The sequence below is a fragment of the Streptopelia decaocto genome (genome assembly GCF_964273445.1).
Source record: "Streptopelia decaocto genome assembly, chromosome: Z".
NCBI lineage: Eukaryota > Metazoa > Chordata > Aves > Columbiformes > Columbidae > Streptopelia > Streptopelia decaocto.
The window spans coordinates 78024091-78051870 of NC_138657.1; the positions used below are offsets into that span (position 1 = coordinate 78024091).

Sequence of the window (27780 nt, forward strand, 5' to 3'; positions counted from 1 at the left end):
CACTGCTCCCAGCAGCCTCATGAGGGCTTGACCGAGTCAGTGCATGCTGGTTGTTTCCATAGCACCATGGCCTCCCGGCCAGCAGAGATGTGCTGGAGGTGTGACGCGTTGGCATATGCACCCAGAGACTCAAACATCCATACCGGTTGTGTCTCCATTCACAGAGAGATTTTGGGATACGTGTCAGTCTTTCATGAACACGTTCGTATTCTTCCAGCATCAACTTTTGCATGCAGTACTCCCTCTCCTTTTCTTCCAGGCATGTTTGACCACAGACACCTTCTGATTTAACTCCAGCTTTTCCATCTCAGTCAATTTTTCACACACACACACACACACACACAGAGCTAGCCCCCTCAGGTCAGGTCCTTCACATGCTTCATTCATATCTGGGCTTCTCGCTGCCCATATTCCCCTGTGTAGGAGTCAGTGGGACTATGTGATGGACTTGCCTTGAGTTTCTTTGAGTGGAAAGAGGGGCCTCACCTGGTGCCCTCAACTTGCCTTCTTTTTTTTTTTTTTTTTCTTTTCTTCAAGCACTGAAACTTGTAAAAGTTGGTTGCTGACCACTTTCCTCTGATGTGGCTTCTCTGGTGTCTGATGATGAGTGAACTTGCTGGGCAGGCCTTCTTTGGGATCCCCTCAGATGTCTCTTTCTTCTAGCCAGGGAATAGTTTGCACAAAATGTTTTTGAATATCTTGTCTCAATGATTTCTTGTCTTCCATCAATTTTGATCAAAATTGGCCAAAATATTAAAAAAATATTGAGGAGAGGGTCATGCAGGCACACAAGGAGTTTGCGTGTGCATTCACATAAACACAAATACAGTGTGATCATGTTAGCCTTGTTTCCTTAGGAAACCAATCTAAAAATATCCAGAGTAAACATGCATTGTTTTGGTTTTTAACCCTGAGACTTTTCCAACTCTTGAACCTTAAAATGATTCCATTTCATACATGACCCTCGAGGACAAGTCCAGTTAGCTTGTGTTTTTATAAGAGCATCATTTTCCGTTTCTTGCCATGACCTCTACCATGGAATAGACCAGTGGCACTTGGCTCCTTCATTTCAGGACACAAAGTACTATTTCTACATCATGTATATTTGGACTCTCAGCTGCAGGCAGATGCTATCAGGAGAGGATACTTAAGCCACGGTGCATGGACCAGTAGCAGGACACTGCTTCCGGGTAGGGGGTAGGATGGTCAGCCTAGAAAAGATTCTCCTTCCCCAGGGTGGAATCAAGCAAAATATCTTCTTATTATATTTTAAAATTTATTGGCTTGGTTTGGTTTGGTTTGTTTCTTTTGCTTTTCCTGGAGCTGTAGTCCAGCACTGAAAAGGACAGCAGAAGGGCTAAGGTGTCTTACTGCAGAAATAAGGTTCTACATTTGAGATGTGGCTTGGACTGTGGCCACTGTGGAACATAGCATTGCTGAACATGAGGACATGGTCATTCAAGAAGGACAGTCAACTGCAGCTGTATTTGCAGAACTAAGCATGTCTCTACCAGGCTTCCTTTAAGATGTGTCTCCCTCATGTTCTTATTGCACATTGTTGTCTATTGTGGCGGGTTCTGTGTGAAGACACTGGGAGAGCTTGTCCTCCTGCAAGAAGATCACAAGCTCTGCAGAAATAAAAGGAGGAGAAATGAAACCAACTTGTCTCTTAGTACAGTATGTGAAACAGAGTAATGAGATTAAGTGACTCACACAAGGAACCTGTCACTGACCACTGTAACATTTGAGCCTTTTTTATTGCCTTGTGGTTGCTTAACCATGACACAACTGAGTTTCCCAGGTGGCGGCCTGATCTTCAAGCACAGCCCTTCTGGAAGCCAATCCTCTTCTACCTGTCATTGAAACTGGTGATTTTTTTTCAAAATTATTATCTCTTTGCATCTTCACTGGTAGCTTAAAAATAAAATTCATCTGAAAGAGCAGTTAGGGCTTGATGCAGAAATGAGGGGGGTGGAGTTTTGAGGCCAGCAAGCAATCAGTCGATCTAAGTGCCCTTAATAGTCTCTTCTGGTCTGTAAACCCTAAAATGTGGTAAGAGTCAAATGAGGAATATTTATTGGAGGACTCATTATCTTCTCATCAGTTTCTCATGGCTCTCTGTCTCACCTGGGTGGCAAGGTTTGTAGAGAGAGATGGTATCTTTTATTGACATCAGTGTTACAACAACTCTATCACTATAAAGCTGGGTGGTTCATTGAGGAATTTCAGCACTTCAGAGTGTTTTAGCTTCATGGGAGCCGCTCTCCATCCACATGGCTGAAAGATGAGAATCAGCCCGGAGGGGATTTGCGGGTAATTTTGCCTTGCCCAACATTCTCAGGAGGAATGCGGTGGCACAAGCAAATGAGCCAGAGGCCATGGCCCCTCTCTCCTTGCTGATGTCTCTGTCTGACGAGGAGAGGGATGAGCAGTGGACACTCAGATGGGTCACCACCGATCATGCTCTTGCTTCACCATGGGGTGACGTTGCTGGTTCCCCAACTGGTGCTTCTGTGGAAAGGCACTTTTGTAACACTCTTTACAAGGGCTTCCCAGGAAGATATGTAGAAAATAGTTTCCTCATACCTTCAAGGTACAGCCTACACTGTAATGTCTAAATGGACTTTTTTTTTTTTCAGTAGTCTACCTCATGCCCTAGTGTATGATAAAATATTGAGCTAGCCTGGTTATCTTTGTCTAAATTTTACCTGCTATATTTCTAGCTGGGTAATTGTTTGAGAGCTCACTCTTCAGCTTAAGGAAAATAGAATTGAGGCAGGTATTTTTCCACTGGGGAGCAACAGCACTAACAAGGGCTTGATCAGCCCTCATTTCTGCCTCATACCAAAGCTTTTTCAGCTGTAGGGACAGTTGCTACCTCACTATCCTGCCTAATGTGTATTAGTGAGGAGCTTGAAGGCACTTGTGTTGCATCTGCCACTGGGAACTGATGGTACTGGACTGACAATATGTTTTACTTATTATACCCCATGTATGTGCAGGTTAGGGGGGGAGATAATTAATTTGTCTTGCCTGTTTTCTGACATTGTGTTCACAAGCGCTCAGCTGAGTACTCTTCCCAAAGACAGCCTCTCGCTTTCCATGGGATGCTTTTCTTCAATAATTTATGTAATCATTAGGATAAATTCCCTCCAGCCTTTTCTCTCCTTTGTCTTAATTCCATTGCATTAGTTGTAATTATATTCCTGATTTGAACAAGGTGGGGGGGAAGCTTGTTTCCTTCTGTGACTACAGCACAGCCATTGCAAGAGGAGCTGGGAGAAGCGTGATGGGGAGGGATCGATCTGTCCTTAGGTCATTGACTCTGGGTGTGGGCAGGACCTGCTATTAGTCACTCAAGGATTGCAACTACTAACATCCTTCATGGGAATTTGTGGACCACGGGGCAGCTCTGCGGGAGGGCAGCACGTCTTTTGCTGCTCCTTGTGCTTTGGTTTTAGATGTGGGGTGTAACCAAGTCAAGCTTCATCCTTGGAGTCAGCTTGGGTGCTTGGGATGTGGAGCCCTTGGGTCTGCTTGGGCCACCCTTGAGAAGAGTGGGAATTTGGCTGTTAATGTCATCTAGAGGGAAGAGGAGGTTTTAAAGAAAACAGAGGGCCTCTTGTGATGGACAGACAAGTCCTTAACCTGAAGCATTTGAGTGCAATAGAAGGGTTGACAGTGGCTTACCTTTGGCTTTCTGAATCTACAGGACTTCATATTATTGATGTGTACATAAGACTTTGGTAAAGTAGGACACTTGGTAATTATTGTCTAAATAAGCCTTTTACTACTGCATTGTGAATTTAGACACTCCACTTCTATTTGCTAAGATGCTGGTGGGCAAGATTGTCCTAAGGAGCTGAAAAAGTAGGATGGAAACATAGAGAAACCCTGTCATGTTTCAGTCTGTCTGACCTGACTTAATCTAATAAAGCACAAACCTGTGGGATACAGCAGCTGCATGCTGGAGATATAAGCCGACTCAGTCCATTTTGGCCACATGGTTTAATAGGCCTCTGTGAAATCCTTGGGTCAGAGGCCAGCCACCATGCCCATCTTTGTCACATCTCGGTGATGTGTATCCTGGCAGGTTTTTCTTTTTGTTCCCTCCCCGGCATGGAAAGAACCATCTGCCGGGTTGGCTTTCAGAAGAATTTTGAAAAATACGAATTTCCCTTTGTTGTGAGAAGGGGGATGTAGGCCAGATTGGGACAGAAGGGGGAAGGAGACCCTGACCTAAAACCAAGCCAGTATTTACAGGGGTTTTAGAATAGCTCATATTGTGTTTCCTACTCCCCAAGGAAGGGTTGTCCTCTTTCTTCTTTTCTCTTTGATTCAATTCCCTGCCAGCCTGTGAGCAAGTCAGAAGCTGCAGCTGCTGCTGTCAGCTGGGGAGGGAGTCCCCTTGTTTAAAACCCATGTGTTAATCCCTGGTTAGAAAAGTCAAAATGCCTTCTGCTCCCCTTAGAGCCCCCTTTACTTCTGTTTGCCTGCAGCTTCACTGCCTGACCACTGTCCTTGCCCCCTGTTTGAAAATACAGACAGTGGCTGACCCCAAACAACCTGGACAAGGAGCACAGGTGGGATAAAGATCTGTAAATAAATAAACCCAAAGAATGGACAAAGCAACCTAATCTAGTTTTTGAGAGTGGGAAAGGAGTTGGAAAGGATGTCAAGTGTGTTGTGAGGTCTGGAGAAAAATGATGGTGGGTTTTGCAAGCAAGGGAAAATGTTTTTGTCATGGCTGCTGGACGTGGGTGGGTAGAAATGTTTGCTCGTAGGGTCTGTGCTTTGCTCCTGAGGAAAAGCTGGCAGCTCAGTGGGAGAGGAGTTTAAACAGTGAGGTAAGGAGAAAGGAGGATTTGGGCTTTGCCAGATGGAGACGGTCATGCAGGCGGTGCTGGCGAGGGTCTGATGGGTAAATCTGAGGCCTGAGGGACTCAGAAAGTTTATCATCAGCCGTGATGCCACAGCATTGAAAGGTGAGTGGTTGAAAGGGAAGAGAAGGAAAGATTTTTATATTTTGACTGTGTTTTTTGTGTTTGTTTTTTTTTTTTTTCTCAAAAATACCCGCCTATCTTTCCTGGTGGAACAAGAAAATTAATCACCACAGAGATACAGAGGAAGGAGTTAGATGATGGACAGAAAATTGCAGGCAGTGCCCTGTAACTATTGTGTCTGAACACTCCCAAAAAGCGTAGGTTTTCAGCACTTTCCTCAAGTCCTCCTCAGTTTGCAAGTGGAAAACTGAGGCACATAGATATGTCTCAGCCAGGCCCACGGGAGAAGACATCCTACCTTCTGCTGCTCCACCTCAGCAAGGATCTCCGGCTCCCACCACCACCCAGATCTCCCCAACCAGGGTCCCCGGGGTCATCCCTGCCACCCTCGCCCAGACATGGAGGTGGAGGCAGACAAGTAGTGCCTGTCCACCATGGCATCCCATGGCATGGGGTGGGCTGGCAGGTGGCTCAAAATTCCTTCCCAGCAGATGACCCATTACCTCCACTCCCCATTTTACGTGGCGGGAAGGAGCCGGCAGCCGCTGTCTGTCCCCCACCCGGCTTCAGTCCCTTCCCTGCCGTGGCCCCTTGTTAATAAAGAGGCATAATTGTGAGCCCTCCCTCTGTCCCGTCTGGTGTGAGGCCATTTGTGTGCCGGAGGAGGAGGGGCAGATCCAGCACTGGTTGGGGGGGGTTGGCAGCGGGGGAGAGAGGGAGGGAAAATGCTTTTGTTTGTTCAAGTAATTTAGGCCTCAGATGTTTCAAAAAAAAAAAAGCCAGAAAAAGCATGATCAGCACTGGTAAAGGTGTGCTGCTGGCACTTAAAAATATCTCAATAGCAGAGGGAATAAAGCTCAACAAAGAAGTGTGGATTTAAGCATTTTGGTTTTGTTTCTGGGGTTTGTCAGGAGAAATGTGAATCATTAAAAAAAAAAAAAAAAACCCACAGTAAAACCTGTTTCTGACCTTCACAGAGATCTCCACATCCCAGCACTTTCTTTAGTTGTGAAGGACTAAAAGTGGAGCATGGGCTGAATTCTGCATTGATTCCTGGGTGTTGCTGCTGGGTGTTTGCTTTGTGTCTGCTCTGCTTAGTGGGGTTGAGGTGAAGCATTGGAGAGTTGCTGTTTTTTGCAGCTAAAGAATTTTGCTTTCTGCTTTATACACGCTAGCACTCTGCCTTTGGAGTTGAGACTTTCTACTTCATGTGCACTAACACATTGCTTTTGGCGTCTAGATTACAGCTCTCCTGTGTGTCCATGTTCCCCATCATTCCCCTTAGACACCTCACTGTTTGTTTTTGTTTGTTTGTTTGATTGTTTTTAAATGGGAATGGAAAATCAAAGAAAAAAGTAACAAACATTTTTCTGTTCCTTTGAATTCAGTAAAACTCATTTTTTAACCTCATTTAGAGGTCTAAACTAAGTAGGAAATGTCCACTCTGTGATGAGCTTTGCTGTTGAAACCCTTGTGGTACATCTGTGTGAAAGTTGTGGAAAAATGCACATGGGATAGGCAGATTTTTTTTTTTTTTTTTTTTTTAAGGTAGAGAATAGGGTAATGGTGTGAAAGAATGAATTAGTTATGGCAAATCTTATTAGTGTCCATTGTAAGCATAGAAGCAGAGACATATGGGAGCACTTGCAAAATTATTCCTTGTTTATTCAGCTTTGTAACCGAAGCAAATTTTTTTTCTTAGTGTCATTTATTTGGCAACTGGAGGGGTGTGGAAGGTGTGTGTATATGTAGCAAAGAGAGGGGAAGGGGGAATGCAGTATTGGTATTCCATTAAAACTGATGCTTGGTGCTTTGTTTGTCAGGTTTTGGCAAGGCTTTTTTGCTTTGAAAGCCATTCAGAGAAGATCGGAGCAGATGGCAGGGAGATCCTGTTTGTGTTATTTTTGGACATTCCCATTGAAAGTCTCAGATTGTTGTCCTTTTGCCCCCTTCCCCCACTCGTGTATGTTTTTCTTTCTTCCTTCCTGTCCCTTTCCTTCTTAAGAACTTTTTTTTTTTTTTTCAAAAAAAGCATAGATTATTAATAATACAACATCACCTAAAAGCCTCTTGTATTTCTGGCAAACCGATCTGTGGATGTTTTATTTCTGTCTGCCTAGATTTGCAAAAAGTTGTAGGGAGGACTGTCTCCTCCGGAAGAGTTACAAGCAGTGTTAACAGGGCGAGTTGGGTAAGGATGGGAAGCCAAATTGTCATTTTGTTCAGTTCATCTCAATAGCAGCACATTTCCCTTGTAGATCAGCAGCTGTATTAAGCCCAAGCAGCAGGTTTAGATTGAGAGTCTCTGATAAAACAACTCCAGTGACTTGCATGACATGCGCTCATGACCTCCATCTTTTTTAAGTTCTTGTGTTGGAGAGGGCCAGCTATACATAGACTGGAAAACTGAACTGTGCCCTGGCTCTTCATGATGGTCTTCCCATGTCACTGGTGAGATTCATTGATCTTAGGCAGCCTGGAAAGCTTTTGTTCTGCCATCATCTGCACCCAGATTGTACCGGGAAGAGAGAACTTCATTGCCTTGAATTCCTGGTATACACAGTTTTCCCAAGCAGTAATTTAGATTCATATAACACCACTGGAAATGTCTGCAGTGCTTTTCATGTGAAAGTCTTCATGTGGAAACCCTTCACAACCTTTGTGCAGGCAGTCCAGCAAAGGTGAGCCCAGTTCAATCAGTTAAAGTACTTGGTTAGACCAGGACTATCAGAGAGGATGTGCGCACACAAAGAAGATGGGAGGTCTTGACTGGAGTTGGTATCCAAAAGTTCAGGTGATTCACCCAAAGCTCCTCCAGATGATTAAATCCCTTAAGCTAACCTGGAAATCTTGAGGAAACAAGATTTCTCATTTCTGTCAGTGGTTCTTCTCAGCTGGAAGCAGACAATTAAATCCTCAAATCTTTACATCAGCTGATATCAGAGGTGCTTTTACACAGGAAAATGGCCTGCAAGGACATTAAGGTTTAGCCCAGAAAAGTTAGCAAATGAACTTTACAGGCTTTAGTTTAAGTACCTGAAATCTTTAAGACTGTTCGGTGAAGGGGTTTTTTTGAGTTTGAGGTGATGACTCATGTTGGTTTTTAGATTGCTTGAACCTGTATACCCACATCCTCAATTTTTTTTTTCTTTTTTTACCTGGTGCACTGAGGGAACCCACTTCAGAAACTCTCTAATTCTTTCTTAATTGAAAGAAAGCTCAGAAGTCTTTCACTTGCATTGGAGCACCTGAGTTTTGATTCTGTAGCTTCAAGAAACATCTGCTTACGTGCTAGTGAGTGACCCAGTGATGCCACTTGAAGTGCATTTTGCTAGCTAGAATAATATATAGAGGGGAAAAAAAAAAAAGATAAAAGATAAAAAGCTGAAACCAAACCTTCCTTTTGCTGTTACCTCCTGCTAGACAATGAACATTCTTTTGGCAGGATTTTTGCTCTGCAACGCTGACTTTGCGCCTGCCTTATTGAAGTTTGGCAGCTCGTTCTTGTTACCTACTGAATGAGCCTTCTGCTCAGAGGACCTTTCCCTGCTCCTGGGGCAGCACGGCTGCTCTGCCCGGGAAGGGTTTCCCTTCAAGAACTTCCAGCCATAAGGGCTTTCCTGGTCTGGTACGTTGAGAAAGGAGCCAAGCAACAGTCTCAGCCTAGACAAAAGATAAACTCGACCTACTATTTATGTAGTTACTTAAACATGATTTAACTTAAATAATGCACACTGTGACTTGGCCGGGGGAGTGGGGGAAGGGGAGGGGAGGGGTTTGTTTCTAATGAGCCGGGAGACAGCACAATTAATTACATATGAAGGACAGATAACAGACAGCAAACTGTCTACAGCAGAGAGAAACAAAATACCGATGTGAACAATTAAAGCATCCACGTGATGGAAGGGTCAGCGATTTCTCATACAACAGGCGGCTGGGCACAGCCCCAAGAGAGCCGGGATGGATGCTCGTCTGAGTGGCCAGCCAGGGGGAGGCCAGGCAGGCGTGAACTTTTGGGGTCCTCTGCCATCAAAGTCGAGCAGGCGCTTCTAATGCTGACAGGCTGCTCTCTGGGCATTATTTTCATCACATGTGCTTTTGACAGGGGAACCATTAGCTACTAATCTTAGTGACATGTGAGATGGGGAGTAGAGAGGCTGAGGTGGGAGAAGAAGAGCAAAGGCTCTGCAGGCAATTAGGTACCTGCTTCAGGATGCTGCCAGCCACACAGAAAAGAGCCAGGATGATGGAAACCTTCCTTCCCTCTCTTTTTTATTACTTATTTTTTTTTAGAATGTGTTGATTTTCATCATCATTTTCCAGATGTGAGAGCACAAGTCTCAGCTCCTGGTATATAAAATTCTTTGAGGAGTGTGGTTGGAGACCCTATTTGGTCCCCCACAAAAATTTCAGTACTGGAGTCTGGCATAAGTTATCCCCCCTACCCCTTTCATCCTCCCTGCCAGCCCAGCCCTCAGTCAGCCCTTGGCTGTAAAGATTTGAAGGTAAAGGCTGATGGATTAGCTAAGGGAAGGGCCAAAGGTTAAATGAGCAGGGCTAGCAGCATGCAAAGGGCTACGATTGAAATATTTGCTGAATGCTGACAGGCAGCAGAATAGAGGCAGACAAGTGGCAAATTCTTGTTTTCTTCTCTAATTGAGAAAATATTTTGAGTGGTATTCAGGCAGGCTGCAAATCGAGACTCTGGGAAAGTCAGCCAGCCGAGTAGGGGAAGGAGGGGAAGTCTTCAGTGGAAACACCATCCCCACTAAACCTGTTTCCAAAATCTTTGCACTGACACTTGTGGAAATCCCTGGAGCCTGCTGCTTACTTGGTCATTTTTTCCCATGCAACTGTGGCATCAAAATACTTCCCCTCTGTACTCAAAATGTCTTACAAGCAGAGTTTGACCCATTCCTGATGTTTCTGAAACCACAGAAGTCTTGCTTTGCAAATCTACCTTCTTGCATGGAGATATCATAAAAAATCTGGGTGTTGTGGAGGACCCAGCTATCATCTGCTGGTCAAAAGGTGAATGAGCTGTTTCAGCACATGATGTGGATGAGATCTGATGGTGTGTTGGTAAAACATCACAACTGCTCTACCCTCGAGTATGTGCACTTGTAGTGTGGATAATACTCAGCTGCATTTGAAGCCTGGCTGATACATGATGCCCATGTGGCTGGGCAGGGCTGTTACAGTCATTGTGAAAGTGAAGGGTGAGAAATTTTTTTTGTCTGGTTAATCATATGTCAGCTGCACCAACTCCTGCCTTGGTCCAGCCCTCCAGCATCCCTTTCTTGCTCTTGAGTGTTGGTGTGGGGCTCTGTGGTGCTTGAGAGGAGGAAATTCCAGCCTGATGTGAGCAAAAGCAGATAGCTTGTCTTTCACACCCTTATGTCTTCCTCCAAGGACTGATTTAAACCTGCACATCCCCTCTTCCCTAAGTCTTCTGCCTCCCCCTTCCCCAAATCCTTCATTTAAAGCCGATAATGTACTGAATAGGTTTCAGTTAATGTAATTTCTTTCTTTCTTGTAAATCTGTGATTAGTTAATGAGAGGAAAGATGTAAAAAGAAGCAGTTCCTTAAGCCAAAAAGCAGCACGAGCAAGGGTCAGTGGAGTTTACGTTCGCTTCTACATGTTCATGTCATAAAACTCAGAGACTGACTTATAAAATATTTGCTAGTGAATGTCATAGCTGCAGCAGAGGAAGATTTTGGCAGTGGTGTATCCTACTCGTGTCTAGCAAGTTGTGTTGTGTTTGGACCCTCAAAATCTTATGGGCTTCTTAACAATACCCAAGAGGCAGTCAAGAGGTTTCATTTTTTTTCTTTTTTGGTCAATATGAGCTTGGTTAAAGCTTCAGTGTTTGTCAACAAGTCCAAAATGTTCTTGTGAAGTGAAGGCAAAGGGAGTTTGCCTTGCTTCATGGTTCACCTTCAAGTGGGACATGCTGAGGTCTGCCATGATTCCCTTCTGTTGGTCTTGCCTTACAGCAGCTCCTAGAAAGTGAGTGACCAAGTCAGGGGGATACCCTTGCTTCAAGAGCTAGACAAGGGATTGCTTTTTCTTATGTGCATGACCACAGAGCAGTTGATGTTTTGGGTTGCTTGGTCCTGCAGGTTTAAACTTTGTGATGGGAGTAGGCAGCACATTCACTGCCTTACAGTGGAAAAACCGAGGCACCAACATGCCTCCTCTTTGCATAATGCTCTGTGTCAGCACGAGCTGAAAGTGAAGCCCCAGCTCATTCAGTCACCAGACCATCCTCCTGCCTTTAAATCACGGGTCTGTCTTGACCTTCCTGTACCCCACTCAGTCACTGCCTGGGTTGCACAAGTGAGAACAAAGTGACAGTTGTTTGCCACGTCCAAAGAGCTCACTCAAGCAGGTGATTGTCTTGCCTCCTTTTTCAGTCCCAAAACAAAGTGTTGAAAGTGTTGTCCTGGGATGTAAAACATCCCATATATTCCCCCGGGACTGGATTTTTTTGCTTTCTGAGTGCAAGTGGCACTGAAAGGAAAAGAGGTCAAAATTGCAGGGTATGGGGAATAATTCCCAGGTGCTGAAATTAGGTGAGAGTTCTGAACACTCATCCTGTACACTTCTCACAGGGCAGGGAGCAAAGGGGCTTTAGCAGCTCTAGCTGCAATTGTTAAAGAGCTGGTCCTTTGTTTACAACCCTGCCAGGAAAAAAAAAAAAAAAAAAGGGCAAGAGGATGAGAAATCAATAAAAATCAGTTAAAAACTCCTCATTGTTTACTTGGCCCGGGGATGTCGAGAGGCCAGATCTGAGACCAACACAAAACCATGTCTTGCAGCAAAGACTGTGGTTCTTAGCCATGAACCTCTATTCACCTCCAAAAGGGACGTTTCTCCCTCCTGAGTTCAGCAAGAGAGGTTTGGTTTTATTTAATCATGCACAGTTTCAGCACGTGTGCTGCATCACATTTGCATGAAGGTTTGGGGCTTAAACTCCAAATGGATTTGGACCTCAGAACGCAGGGGCATCTAGTATGCAAGCTAAGGAACTGGAAACATGGATTTTATGCTTAAGATGAAAATATCAAGCCATTGAACTTTCTCTGCTTTGATCTCTCTGTCTCCAAATAAGGGATATGACAGCATACGCCACCCTCTATGATAAAGGAAGTGGCTCCTAAGATCTGCAAAGCATTTTGAAACCTAAAGTGATGTCTAAGCGCCATTTCATTTTATTTAGCTTGCCCCGTTTTTTTGGTCTCTCAGTCAAAACAAGAAAAAACATACAAAGATCTTGAGTCAGCAGTGCTTTTGGTTTTTGTTTGAGTTTGAAGCCCCAGAAATGAAAGCAGGGGGAGTGAGACAGGAACTATAAACTGAAACTAAAAGGAGAGTTAAAGAAGAACAAGAGAACTGAAAACTCTGAGCTTCGCCAGGGTGTCTTCAGCTGTAACCATCTGAAGGCTGAGCTCACGCCAGAGTGGGAAATCGTACTTTTTCACATAGCAAAAAGAGAAGAGCTTCCCTCAAGAGACTGATGAGTCTGGTCACCTCGAAAGTTTTAGTTTCTAAAATTTCTAAAATAATAACCATAACATCAGTAGAGATTTTTTTTTTTTTTTTTTTGGTGAGGAGAGTTAAACCACTTTGGGTATCAGTTTTCAGGGGAAACTGAGGCTCACAGCTATAATCTCAGTTGCCACAGGTTATTCATATGTGACATTGCTGTTCCAAAAAGTTTAAATTTCACAATTTTCAGGCTAGTACTTCAGGCAATAATATTTCCCCAGGGTCATCTACTCAGTTGGTCAGGATTTTACGTGGTGAAGAACCACCTTCTAACCAGTTTAGAAATTTGCCCCATTCATGAAGCAAATGTATTTATTTTTTTCCCTCTCCTCATGTGGTTTCTGGTTCTCAGCAGCTCATTTCTCTGCAAGAGGCTAAAAGGGCCTCCTGCTAGCCCCGTGACACAGAGTTTCAGTGAAGAAGTGACCAAAAACAAGCCTGGGTAAATGTCTTTTTTGGGTGTTTGTAATCTGACTCAGCAGCCCAGACCTTGATTTTTATCTTCTCAAATGAGTGGGTGGGAGGGATGGATGATAACAATTCAAAGCAATGCAGTTCCTAGCATCTGAGGCTGAAAGGAGGGACAGTATTTTACAGTAGGTGCTATCAACATTGTGATATTACTAATGCAGTTTCTTGCCCCGTTGTTGTAACATTTTGTGACCAGGATGGTGGCCCAGTTCATTTCCATTTCCCATGGGATGTTTTTTTTTGTTTGGAATATTTCAGGAATTATAGAAATACTTCATCTTTCCCCTTTGACTTATTACATGTCAGGATAATATGATGAGTGAGCTAAGGTGAAAGTGAACATCAAATATTAAAAAGATGATGAAGCAACATGGGTGAAAACTGAAGGAAAGTAGAAGTTTGGTAGAGTTTGATAAGCTTGACTGGACAGATCTCCCCCAGACTTTGAACAACAAAAACGTTGTCCTTGCCTTACCCAAAAATGTAATTCTTTTGTCAAAGAATGAAAATGCTCAGAAATTGGAGTGTTCTTCAGCCTTCAGACATCCACAGAGAAATCTACATTGCCTTTGGGGAGTTTAAAGGAAAACAAACTTTTTTTTTTTTTTTGGTCATATTTGGCAATATAGGAGAGATAATTGAGGTGTTGTTTTTTTTCTTTTAAACTCCAGGCAGATCAGGGAGGAGGCTGGCTCCAGCAGGCAGGAGCCATGGCCACCACTGTGCTGCCCCAGCCCTGCTGCTCTGCCTGGGCTGCCCCCAGCCTCTGATGGGAATTAAGGAGCTTTTGGTTGCTCTTTGTCTGCTTTGCCACAAATTAGGCTGCCTGACCAGATGCTGGCTATCTCTTCATGGTCACAACTGACTTGCCTGTTACCATGCTGATCCCTGTAATTTTAATTCCAGTTCTTACAGCAGTATGAAGACAGAGGCTTAGGTCCAGTCTTAAATAGTGGATTTGTGGCCCACTGTGACTCAAAGCCTTGGGGTTTTTTTGAATTTACAACTCAGATGCTGAGACAGCTGATACAGGGAGCTGGAAAAGGCAAATGGCCTTAAAGCACCAGTAAGGGTGAGAACCTAATGAGAACCACCAGCTAAGACAAGCGTTGAAACCTTGCACCAACACCCATCTGTTTCATGGCTGGGAGATGTGGGACTCTCAGGATGGAGACGCTCAGGTCTTCAGGCTGCTCTCACATCTTTGAGTCTTCGTATTAATGATGTGGTTCGGCTTCCTTGGTCAACAAGTGGCCACATGCTGCAGCAATAGTCCCTGAGTGTGTTCCCCCTCTTGCTGGCATGGATAGCCATTATAGGGCACTGAAGAAGCTTCTATTTAAGGGTAACAGAAGTCCTTTGGCCTTTGTGAGGCCAAGATGGGCAAACACAATCCCTTGAGCTTCACTACTAGTGATCTTGTGCTTGCTGTAAGTAGAATTATCTGGATCTTGACAGATCAAGCATGCCTGGAGTAGTCCAGTGTTTGGATGGGAGAATTTTTGAAGGCCTTAGCTTCTGTTGGCACAAATAAGAAATCATGGTTGAAGACCTCAAGTATAATAGATTAGAGATGATCCTCCTATTGGTTTGAAAAACTTCTCTCAGGCACACTGGAGAAGTCCTACAATGAACAGATTTCTTAGCTGTAAACATGAGAACAGGGAAAGAATTGCAGAACAGTAAAGAGCCTTTCCAAATAAAAAAACTCAGAGATGGAAAGCAAGACAAGGATCCCAAAAATTTTCAGCATCACACCGATAGTGCAGTCATGACAGGACAGCACCTTCTCTTAGCGCAACATGCAGAAGCAAATTAATTTGGGACCTTGCTACAGAGACTGGAAACTGGAAATGATGTGTTTCTGAAGTGGACAGATGCTTAAAATGTCCAGTCAGGGGTGGAAAAGAGAGTACCTGCTGCTCCCTGACCTGCTGCAGGTGCTACCCTGAGAGTAGGCACACTGGGGGATCTCCTGCAGCTTTCAATGCCAACCTCATTCTCTTCAGAGGATGAACTGGCTGGTTTTGTGGGAAGCTTAGACCTCAAGGGAGTGCACAGTGTTTGGGAGTCAGCTTGAATGCCATTAGATCAGTGATGGTTGCTTCAGCTCCCATATCTTAAAACAAAACCGCACAAAGAAACAACATACCTCCCTCTCTTCCCAGTTTTCCATGCTGCATCCTCTTCCCATTGACTTCCTTGCAGTTCATTGTCATCCTTAACTAGGGAATTATGATTTAATGGTGTGCTGGACAGATTACGCTTGACACCATTTCCCTTTCTTTCTGTCCTGTTTCCACAGAATAATGTAAGATGATCTTTAGCAAGTTCCCCTTTGTTTAGAATATAATCCAAAAGGGGGATTAGATTGTTTGCTGGCTCTGTGTTATTTTCTGTTCATTGGAACATCTTCCCATCGCAACAGCATCAAATGTAAAGAGTCGGGAACTTGACCCGGCAGGTGCCAGCTGTTGGGAATACAAATGTTCAGCTGTAGGAAATATCTCTGTTCCTGCGGTGCTGTGGAAGCAATTAGGTAGAGAATAATGGATGGATTGCAGTAAGACAGGAGGGACTGAGTCCACAGAGGTGCTTCATGGTGAGATCATAAACCACAAGAGCAGAATGTGGAAGGGCTGGTGGTGTCAGCTGAAACCTGTGGTGGAATTCATCTCCTTGCAGAGGGCTTGTCTCTGGCTGTTGTTGTTGCTGCTTTTAATGTTTCCCGAAGTTGGAGGCCCCATTGTGGGTGAGTGCAGCAGCATTAAGGTTGGAAATGCAGCTGTGTTTCAGTTTTAGGTGAACTTCTGGTTTCTGTTTCCACTGTCACAAAGTATTTCACATTCACAAAGCTTTTCTTCCTTTCTGAAGGCTGCAGGTGGACTGCTAGGATTGGGAAAGGGATGTTCTTTATTGCCAGAGATGATAAACCCAACTGCTGGAGCACCCGTTACCCCACTCTGCATGTTACATACCTACCTGTACTTTAAAAGTACTTAAAAGGTGCCCAAAAGAAAGATGAGGACAGACTTTCTAGTAGGACCTGTTACGACAGGACAAGGGGTGATAGTTTTTAACTAAAGGAGGGGAGTTTCAGGCTGGACATGAGGAAGACATTTTCTACTATTGGGGTGGTGAGAGCCTGTCCCAGGTTGGCCAGAGAGGTGGTGGATGAACCATCCCTGGAGACATCCCAGGCCAGGCTGGACGGGGCTCTGAGTAACCTGTGCTGGTGAAGATGTCCCTGCTCATGGCAGGGGTGGCACTGGGGAGCTGGGAAGGTCCCTTCCAACCCAAGCTATTCTGTGATTCTATGGTTCTATGATTCCATGTGCAGATGCAGTTGTAGAAAAATGGGGAGCCTAAGACAGGCAACACTCATTTTGCTCAGTGTTTGCAAGCAACAGAACAATCATGCATGAAAATATTCCACCTGCTCAATTTAGCTCTATTGTAGAGTCAGGCTGAAATAGGAAATCATAAGCATGAATCAGAAGCTACCATATTTATACGGGATATCTCTTCTCCTCTGTGTTTATGAAGGACTCAGGTGTTGCTAATGCACGGGTTATTTCCCTTATGTTTTATGCAGCAACACCTTTTCTCTGGAAAGCATCTGGGGTTTCTCTGTGTCCACATGCAACCCCTGCTGCCTCGGGAAGAGGAGGTCTGCTCTTCCTCCACAGCTGCCTCTCCCCACAGGGGCTTCCCCACCATGATCTCATGGAGCTCTAATGGTAATTAACATGGTCTCGTGGCTCAGTGGTGTCTGCCTTGAGACGAACCAACCGTATGGCTTTTGATGCCTATCTCAGTGTGAGGCGCGTGTTTTTGCACACACACTCCTGTTCTACTCATAGTTTGCACCCTGCAGACAAGTGTGAGCTGAATTCTGCTCCCATTTCTCAGAGGTAAAAAAGTGCAAAAGTAGGTAAGAGGACTAGAATGCAATTAAATTCCTTATTGTTGCATACAACAGCCTTTACACATGCATGCAATGTCTCATTACAAACTAAAAAAAAAAAAAAAAAAAAAAAAAAAGAAGCAGCAAAAAATGTTGAAAAACAGTTTTCTTACCCCCTTTTCATTCTGTTCAGTTAATGGCTTAGTAGTGGTCCTTTTTAGAAAACTATTTTCAAGTTAATTTTTTTCTTTTTTTTTTTTTAATCTTTAAGTTTTCTTTTCATCTTGAAAAACAAACATAACTTCAGTTATTCCCACAGCTCTACTCCCAGACATTCTCTCCAGCCTGGCACAAATGTTTAGTGATGGTGAGCCATGCAGTTTCTTGATCTACCCTCTTTTTGTTTTTCCTTTAAAAAAACAAAAACAAAAATAAAACCAAATCAAACAGTCTGCACTCAGCACCTTGCAAGGCTGAAAAATTCTTCTGCATTTAGAGAAACAGCACAGAAATAACAAGGTGTTTTGAGATCAGTTTGCTTTTTCTTTTCTTTTTTTTTTTTTTCTTTTTTTCTTTTTTTTTTTTTTCTTTTCTTTTCTTCCCCCCCAACGCCCCCCTGCTTTTGCAGGGTCAGGAGCTTTAGAAACTACTTTGTATCAAAAACAAGGGCAGACCTGCAACTCCACTATGCTTAGTCGCATCTTTCCTTCCTCGTCTGCCTATGCTGCCGTATAAAAAAATTAAGGTGATTTGGAAAGTTAAGGCAAACCTCAGCCCCGTGGCACAGTTATCAGGTTTGAAGAATCTAGGGGGTTTTCTCCAGCATGATTTAGGAGATGAGAATCTCCCGTTGCCTTCTCTGGCTGAGGTTTCTCAGTGGGAAGCTCTTTGCTGGAGCATGGTGCCTCCTTGCCAGGGGAGCAGCACATGAGGTGATCTCTCTGAACAGGTTAAACAAACAGTACTGTGTTCGGGTTAATTGTCACTGGTTCTGGTGCTCTCCATTACTGATCTGTCTGGGAGCCTGGCCAAGGAGCAGATGCAAGAATCAACATCATCACTTCCCTCCTCATCCTCATTGTGTTTGGCTTTGACCTCCTTCTTCTCCCCACACTTTTTTTTTTTTTTTTCCTATTTTTTTTTCCCCTTTGGCTAAGCAAATAGGCCAGATGGCAGTGAGGGGAACAGACAACAAGTGAGCCATGGCATATGGGCAGCCTGTTTAATTTTGACTCTTGTTGGGAAGTAGCTTGCAAGGAGATAAGTTATAAAAGCAGAAGAGAAGGAGGAGGAGTGTGCCCCGGACAGGAGGGGCAGGGGGAAGGGGAGACCCTTTTTTGGGATTAAGCAGCCCAGTCAAGAGAGTCTGGGGTGCACGAGACTGAAGCCCTGGCTGCATTCCTGGCACAAAGCAGTAAATTAGTTGTTTCCATGTCAGTTTGTGTAGGAAGTCTTGTCGGCTGCACACAGGGAGGAAAGATGGAGATGTCTGTTCTCAAAAGAGGAGGAGAAGGAGGAGGTGTCTCCGATTTCCAGCTCACCCAGCCTCCCCCAGGCAACTCCAGCCAGCCTTAGAAGCTATGATGTGGAGACGTTTGTCCAGCTGCAGAATGGGAATCGTGTTGCCCAAGATGGTTCTTATCTGTGCATATGATTGTGTATGTTTTGTTCATACCTTATAAGGGGTATCAATGTAAGATCATTTGCTATGCACTTTGAAGAAAAAGGCATGATGTTTTAAGTTTCATTACAAAACTAAGTAAACAGCTGACACAAAGAAAAAGAAAGGCAGCTTAATAGTAACGTAGTTTACAGCTATTCTCCTTTACACTTCCCATTTGGCATTCATTTTTCTCTCTTCTGTTTTGCATTTTGTATTCAATATGATGGCTATCAACTTCTTGCTATCTGTTCATATCATTCATGCATTTCAGATTTTGCTGACTGAGACCAAAGTACGTCTTGCCTTGAATGTGTCTCAGTGGTTTAGGGACAAAATTGGAGTTAGTTGCACTAAATTATATATGTATGAGGCTTCCTGGCTTCATTTTGATGAACTGAGACTTTCGGACACAGAGAGGGGAGTGGGAGGGGTAGGTAGCTGTACTTTTTCTTAGTTTTTATAAATGTTTTGAATTTGCCTCAGAACTTCTTTGAAATATAGATAAAAATGCCTACACCATTAAGGAACTTGAGGAGCTTCGTCCCCATTGATGCTTACAAAGATTTAGGGTTCCTTGGTTTCCATCTCCAAAACTGTTCCACTTCACGCTGGAGGTGTCTTTAAAAATCTTCCATTTTGGCCAACAACTTCCATTTTCTTTTTTGTTTGTTTTTTGTTTTGTTTTGTTTTGTTGTTTTTGTTTCCTATTTGCTCCTCTTTGATGGGAAGGAGCATGGAATCCCAATACAACCATCACCCCTGTGGACCATCTGAAGCTCTGTGAATATTATCAGCATCCTGACTGGTGATGGGTGACTCTGGCTTGACATGCCCGTGGACAGGATTCTGCTGTGAGCTCCACACTTGTGCTTGGCAGGGTGGGAAAACACTACAAACCAGTTATCTCTGGGAATCTCAAGCCCTGTTGGCAGGATACAGACAATTCTGGACTGCGGTTGTGCTGTACGCCTGCACAAATAATTTTATGTATGACATTAATTCTGAAGAGAAGTTTTTATTCACCAGAGAGTCTGCAGAGAAATAATTATGCATCACTGGCTTGGTGGAACAGAATGTTAACTTCCAGCTCAGGCATTCCTCCACTGGTTAGATTTAACATGATGTAGAAACACAAGCTTGTGATTTATTGGTGAAATATTTAAGATAGATTGTTAAATTATTCAGATAGCAGAGTTTAAAGCAGGCAAGCAGGAAAAAACAAACAAACAACACACGCACACCACCAAAAAGGCCCCAAACAAACAGAAAAAGCCCACAAAAAAAACAGCTTATCCAAACAAGAACTTGGTTTTCTTGAATTTGAAAAACCTACATTTGAACTTGCTAGATATCCATAACAAAAAGTGCTGTTTCACGGAGAGGAAAAACTTAACTTGAAAAGAAAACCTTTCAACCTTATTATCTTCCCAACAAACTTAACCTTGAATCTCTCTCCACCTGATTCCTGCAGACTGTTTTATCTGCAGTGCTAGGAATTGTTGCAGCCCGCCGTTGTTTCCTATCTCTCATCTACCACATCTTTGGGCAATCACCCAACCTGAGTGCAATTTTCCTCTTTCTATGAATGATAATTAAGAGGCTTTTTGTCTTAGTGTTGATGAACCAGGCAGCAGTCTCTCCAGTCTTCCTGCCTGATGTTTGAATACCACCTCATCTTGTTTGGCACATGGAGTTGATCTTCCATCCTACCCTGTGCTAGAGAAAAAGTCTGTTGATCTTGCTATACCTGTGATTGCCCAGTTGCCCTCTGATATCTGGATAATGCTCTCACAACGTAAAACTAGAGCTGACTTCTTAGAGAGGAGAAAGGGATCGTGCTTATGGCCTCTGAGTACTCCTAAGTTGTGGCAATAGTAGTGTAGACTCAGTGAATAAAAAGTTGAGTAAAGTGTAAGTTTTTTTTTTTTTTTTTTGTGGAGCCCTAGTGCTGAATTCTAGAATATATACTGTGTTGAAATTTCTGAGTCGTAAGGAAGATTTATCACTGTTTTCAGTTTCTGTGTACCTAAGTTTCTCCGAATTTGAGAGAGGTTACTAGTTGCCATAGCCATATCTGATCTGAATGTAAGATCAGTGTGACACTTTAAAAGCAAGGGTGATTAGACTTTCATATGTCTTCAGTGAAAACACATCGGAGGTCTGCATCAAAATCTGTTCATAGCTTTGAAAAATGAATCCCTTTCTCTTAATCTACCCCACTTTCAGGACAAAGAATAAGCTTTTTTCAAGGCTGACCTCCTCAAGAAAATGTTCTGTCTTGGGTGGTGCAGCTGAGGAGGAGAAAACTTACGAGATCTTATTCTATCAAATACACGGCAGCTGAAAATATCATTAGGACAGGCATTAGGACAGAGAGTACTTTTGCAAATAGTATTTATCGTAGTGATTTTTTTTTGGGAGGGGGTGTGTGTGTGTGTGTGTCTATATTCTACTTCTCCACCTGCCTTCAAAGGGAAGCTGAGAAAAAGGATTTGCTTGGCCTTTTTGTTGCTATAGGGGGAAGGGTGCCATTTGTGTGCAGTGCTACAAGACAGATGCTGCAGGTGAAACTCCCCCAGAGGGGACAGTCCTGCCTGGGGGTGAGTGGGGGGCAGCTCCTGGGACCAAAGCACTTTCTTTTTTCTTTTTCTTCTCTTTGTGGGTTTTCTGTGCTGTGGGACCAGGTCCTTTATGGCATGTAGGAGCGGGCAAGAGTTTATGGAGCAATCAGCTCCATTGGCGGCAGCAATGGCAATCACAGAATGCTTCGAGCTTTTGTAATAGATTTTGTGTGTGTGTGAGCTGAAAATATAGCCAGGAGTGAAGGGGATGTGAGATGCTGGGCTTTTTTTTTATCCCTTAGGAAAGAGCCTGTCTGAGTTCTTTTATGCTTTTCAGGCTCAGAGATGAGGGAGAGCTTGCATATGTGTGAGGGCGTGCGTGCGTCTGTGCCCATACAGCCGCTCAAGTGGGAAAAAACCCTGTTTGTGGTTCACACAGGAGGAATTTCTGATGGAGACAACAGTGCTAAGCAGAAAGGCACATCCTGATCTCTAGCAAGTGAGGGGCACGCTCGCGCGCACATGCACACACACACATACTCTCCGGGCGCTCTGCACAATACGTGCAAAGCGCTGCCCTTTAATGAACGTAACCTATGGCGGCTGGGATGCAGCCGGCCAGACCTCGCCATTAATAAACTGGGAACATTCTTCTCCTTTTTAGTCCCTTTCAATGCCAAGCCCTGTGGTTTGATCTCCCTTGAATGCTGCTCCCCCTCATTTGGGGCTCCAATTCTGAGAAGATTTGGCGCATTGTTTGAGGTCGCAGGATGTCGGATTGATTTCGAAGCTTTTGTATTAACTCCGGGCTCCTGAATGAAGCTGTCATGTGTGTCTGTGGTTGGCTAGCAGGCTGTCCGGCTGCAAGCTGTGCCTTCCTTTGTTGTTTAGGCCTCATTGAGCTGAGGGAAGAGGCTCATTTCAGGGTGATTTACCACCACCCAAACACCAGCTGTCTGTTGTACTGCTGCTTGCCTCCACCTTGGGTTCAGTTCTCATTTCCCTTCGTTTCTCCCCTTCTCTTCTCCCACTCCACCACTGTAGGAACTTGGGCATCAGTACTTCAAGACACACACATCACCCTGACAGAATAGTGTAAAAAAACATAAACACTGAATGTGTTGTTCTTTCCAAAGTCATTTATCCACCTGTGGGGATATTTTTTTAGGGTTCACTTTTGCAACACTATATGCATGTTCTTCTTGGTGAGAAACAGAGCTATGACTCTAGGGGAAAAAAAGAAATAATAAAAACACTAGGTTCCTTTTCGCTTGTTACTAAGTAGCCCATAGTGAAAAACACTAACGATTTTATTTAAAAATAACTATTAAGTGCAGTGTCAGGACAGCAGTCTGAATTGCGCAGCCTCCCTGGTGCAGACTGTCGGGCTGCATATGTGTTCTTCGGCCCTGGAAACACTGGGATATTTGGATAGATGGAGAAGGATAGCATCACCTCCCTACATGCTTGTCATTCCTGAGCAGGCATGATTGCTGTGTTTAGGTGGGTATCATGCTGGAGAGGTATTTTGATGGCGTAAGACAGGAGAGGAAGAAAAGGGAAGAGACTGAAGGGCTGCTCTACTCAGCTTCACAAAGAAAAGTACTTCTGCCTCAAGAGCCAGGCTGCTTTAGCAGCTGAAATGCTGATAAAAGCCTTGGAAAGGCCACGTTAGAAGCTGAGCTCTTCCCCAGGTTGCCATGGGCCAAGGCTCAGTTATCTTGCATCACCTCACGTTTCTGTCTGCTAGCAGGGGGCACTTTGAGGGTATTGCAAGGCAGGAGGGATAGAGCATAAACAGCGGAAAGTCAGGTTTGGCCAGTGAAACCTTTCAGGGGCCAAGTGGCGACCGATTGTGCCAGCTCCTTGGGGGTGAGTCTACAGCCAGTATTTTTGATGGCTGTTGCTCAAAACCGAGGAAGACTGGTGGGAACTGAGTGGGTCAGAGCCCAGCTGGACCTGCCAGCAGCTGCAAGGTGCATGGCATGGTTCTGCAAAGCTGAGCCTGTGTCTTGAGCTGATCCTTCCAGATGCCGATGGGGGAGAGCGGCAGGAAGACAGGATCCCCCAGTTAATCCCACCCAGCTCCTCTGGAGCACAGAGCCTGGCAGCTCCATGGAGGCCCACCAATACCATGTGTGTCATGTTCAACTCCTTTAAACAGGGCTGGCAGCCACACAAGGGACCGCCACAGCCTCTGGGGATGCCATGGCGATTTGTTTGTCCCCGCGCCTCCCCCCCCGGAGCTGTTGGTGTGAAACGAGTTGTGACCAGCCCTCATTTGACTTCTGGGTGACGCAGTTTGATGTTTCTTGACCGCAGGCTGTTAAAACTGGCAACTGATCAGCTCCTGTCACCCATGCAGCTGAGATAATTAAGCCTGTTACTATTATTTTTTTTCTTCCTTTTCTGCTAACTTTGACCAACTACTGGATCCTGTGGTGCAAAGAGGAGGGTGATGCCAGCGATACTCCCTGGAACACATGGGATAATGGCATATAAATGCTTCAATCTTCAGTTCTTGTCAAGGAGCCTTCCTGCTTTTTGCCTAGGGAAGGGGATGTCTGATGATAGGTGAGAGCAGGCTGAAGGCTAAATGAGCTCTTCCATTGAACATCCTCATGCCTATCTGCTTCTAAACCAGAGCATCACATCAAGAACAGGCAGCATAAGATCATTTAGTAGCAATACATTTGTGAGCTTTCAAGATCACTGTGTTCCTCCCCAGTCCTGTTACTAAAATGCCACGAACTGTGGAAATGATGCCCCATAAATTAAGACTGAACATCTGTAGTTCTCAGTGAGATGAGGCTCCTTTCTTTGTGGTGTTCTCCTCTCCCTCGTCTGCAAGCATCAGGAGCTGCTGGATGGAGAAGAGAGAGATGTACAAGCAGGAAACAACCAGAGCAGTATAGCCCCTGTGAGGTGTTTTAATTTCTTAACAAAATCCTTGGGCACTAGAAACTGTAAAATATCATACAGATAAACAAACAAAAACTCACTGACCTTGAGCACCCTGGAGGGCTCTGTTTCAGATCGCTGAATAAAAGCTGAAGTTGAATATGCATGTTTAATGTAACACAAGGCGTGTGCTGTGGAAAAGCATGCTTTTTTCTTATCTGGTTCCAGACAGAAGCATCCAAACAGAAGCCCCTTTCCCTATCCCCACTGAACTGCTTCATGTAAGCGAGGAAATCCCTGAATGACAAGGCCTCCATCTGCTCTTGAACAGAGTTGAGACTGGCTGCAAATGTTGTCCATATGCTTTTTTTTATTTTGCCTTTCAACTTAGCTGCCTAACGTTAGACACCTATCCCCAAATTAAGCGTCTGCTCATAATAAGCTTTCCTAAAAAAAAGGTGCTGGTTGTACCTAATTCAGGCGAAGCAATTTGGGAGTGGTACATCTGCAGTTGGAAAGGAGATGAGATTATTAATTCAGTGCATTGTTTTTGTTTGCTTTACTGTCAAGGAAAAAGAAAAAAACTATCAAGTTTTGGGTTCATATTCCCCCTTTGCCCTTGATTTTACAGGTGATTATGGGCAACACCTTGTAATTTCTCTCTGCTAAATAAAGCTGGTGATAATCTAGAAAGATTAAGATGTCAAGAGAAGAGTTGTCCTTATTTTCTGTAGGAGCTCATTGTGGTCCTGGCACAAGAGATCTGTACCAAGAGTGAAGGGTCCCATTGAGGGTGTGCCACCAGCCACCCGGGCTGGTCACAGCAAATGTCCATTCCCTGCACTGCACCAGCCTGGGATGTCATAGTTAGACATGACAAAAAATTTTTTTACACTGAGGGTGGTGAGAGCCTGTCCCAGGTTGGCCAGAGAGGTGGTGGATGAACCATCCCTGGAGACATCCCAGGCCAGGCTGGACGGGGCTCTGAGCAATCTGAGCTGGTGAAGATGTTCCTGCTCATGGCAGGGGTGGCACTGGGGGATCTGGGAAGGTCCCTTCCAACCCAAACTCTTCTATGATTCTATGGTTCTTTACTTCCAGACAGACAGGAGAACATGACCATGATGTGCCATGAGTCTGGGTTGCATGACAGTGTATCCTTCAAGCCAGAGAAGGTTCTAAACATGAGAGTTTTTCCTTGGTTTGTGGTATAAGAAGGGCTGGCGTACTTTTTCAACATAATGACTTCACAGTGGATACTGGGACAAGTAATGGCAAGTAATGTATGGATCCAGTTTTCTAAACAAATATATATATATATTTGTTGCTGCTATAGGCAACCTAAGGTATACTAGCTGTCCACCAGCTATGGGTGGATGTCCTTTGTATCTCTAACTTGTCTCATATACTGTGGGGTGTCTAGAAAATCTCCTTTGGTTAGACAAGTCTAAGACACACCCCTGTGCCTCAGTTCCATATTTCCAACATCACAATTTGATACAATAGCTTTACATTTCTGTTTAATTGCTTCTTTCTGAGGAGTGTTTTTTTGAATTTAAGAGATTGCAAACTAATTGTTGAAGGATTGTAGTAATAGATCAAGAGCAAAATAGCTTTGATAGATGGGTGTCACAGGCAGTGAATGCCAGTTGGAAGTAGTCCCCGAAAACGTCAAAGTTTAGTACGTTGCAATCAGCAGCCCAAAAACATTGGGCATTTTAATTAGGTATCAGGTGTAGGTACAGCCTTTTCAGTGTTTTGGGTTTTTTTTAAGTAAGAGACCTCACCACACCTGGCAGGTTGCAGGCTCACCTGAGGTGACCAGAAGTTTATCTGCCTGTTTCCCTGCCAAGAATCATCCCTCTGTTGCACCCTGACATTGAGCAGTCATTACAATTCCTTTTAATTGTGCCCTTTCCATTCGTCATCATTTAGGGCAGAGTGCTTCCACTTAGCTAAACTCATTATCTGCTTGAATGTTACAATATTTTTTTCCATATAAATTCATCCAGCTGAAATATCATGGCTATCCACATCTGTATACAAGCAGATTCTCCCTCTGTTGCCCAGGGGATGATGAGAGTGTTTGTTTTTCAACTGCAGACAGCAGAAGTCTGAAAAATGGCAATATGTCTTTGCCTATGTGTGTCTATGGGAAAGCAAGTGATGGTGCTGGGTTTGTGGGGACTCAATTGATTGTGTTACTGTTTGAGCTCAAGGAGTGTTTTTGCCAAATTTGGACCAGACCTTTCCTGCCGTGGTGATTCATCATGATGTCCAGGTCTGATGAGCTCCAAAAATGCTTTGGTGAAGATCCAAAGTGACTCAGTCCCCAGAAAATAACCAGGTTAACGTGCTCAGTCAACTTGATGGATTGTCAATTAAAAGGGGGTGGTTGAGCTCAGCATATTTCCCAAACTGTTGTCTGTAGGCAAAAAGAAGGAAAAGGGATACAGTTTCTTTGGAAATCTCCTTTGGCCCTACGGTGTTATCGATGCTGCAGGATCTCTGTGAGCAAACTGCAGTGTTAGGTGAGGGTGGACTCTTGAATTTTTGGCAAGGACTTGCCAGTGGTTACATGGGCAAGTCATCCAAATGTGGACAACTCACACCTGTAGACCTCATTTCACCCAATCTAGCTACACTAGGAGCAAGTAATAACTATCATGGCAACGCTGAGCAGAAATGCTGGTATACAAACTTTACCTCAGGTCACTCCAGTTTGGTAAATGTGCTTCCTGAGTGTGGTAGACTTGTTGCTGTCCATGTATGTGTATGAAAACTTTTGGTTAAAATAACCTGTTCCTTTTCAGCTTGGCTTGCCCTTATTTCCACTGTGTTTTTTGGCACACCTTGCTTTCCTTCTGCCTCTGCCTATGTGACATCCCTGATGCTGTGATGCTTGACCTTTGGAAAAGTCTCTTTGGCAGTTTGGGAGCTACCCCTCTGTGGAAGGGTATCTCCCAGCAATGCAGAATGAGTCCACAGGTTTCCCTGATGTCCTTTCTTCCCCTGGTCCTGGTCATAAATACAAGCCACTTGGTCTTCAGTGGTTCAGATTGTGCTTATGTTTTTCTTGCCTTATCTCTTGTAGGGAAAAGTCATTGGAGATGCAAAACTGCTCATGAGTTGTGGTTGCAGAAAAGGGAAAAATGCTCAAGTGAAAGACTCAGATCAGGTCAGTCAATATGTACCTTAACTGGTGGAAATAAAATAATGTGTTAACATCTGATTCATTTGAACTGTGCTATTGTATATCAGTGTCCCTGGACAAACAGATTCTTTGGTATGAGTGACAGTGATACAACATTAATGTTTTCATATTTCTTATTTTTAGAAAAACCCTCAAGCAAGATCAGAGATTCTTTCCGCTATGAGCTGTTAATGCCTTAGCCTGATTTATCCCCATCTGGTTTATTTATTCATGAATTCTGTTTCTTTCTAAATGCCCACCCCAGGCAATGCCTTTCTTAAAGAATATTGCACTTCTTTGCTGGTTAAATGGATGCAACCTTTGGTCTTGTACTGTAGCTGCCTGGATGGGTGATAGTTACAGAGAAATAAGCCATTTTTTGCATGCTTTTATTCTGAAGTGACACCATCACAAGAACATTCTTTATTGAGGTTCCTCATGATAGACATGTAAAAACTTGTTCCCAGTCTAATGTCCAGGTTTCAATATTCATTACTTGGAATAAATGGCTCCTTATTCTAAAATTGG

At 44.0% G+C, this 27780-nt stretch overlaps 1 protein-coding gene across 3 annotated transcripts in view; it reads left to right on the top strand.

Moving 5' to 3' along the window:
• The window catches only part of SETBP1 (SET binding protein 1), a 262069-nt gene that overhangs the window by 24425 nt on the left and 209864 nt on the right, over positions 1-27780 (top strand). For all 3 annotated transcript variants that reach the window (XM_082074622.1, XM_082074623.1, XM_082074624.1), the window contains one exon: positions 27154-27237. In XM_082074622.1, coding sequence (XP_081930748.1) covers positions 27154-27237 — 84 coding nt within the window. The remainder of the gene's footprint in view (positions 1-27153; positions 27238-27780) is intronic.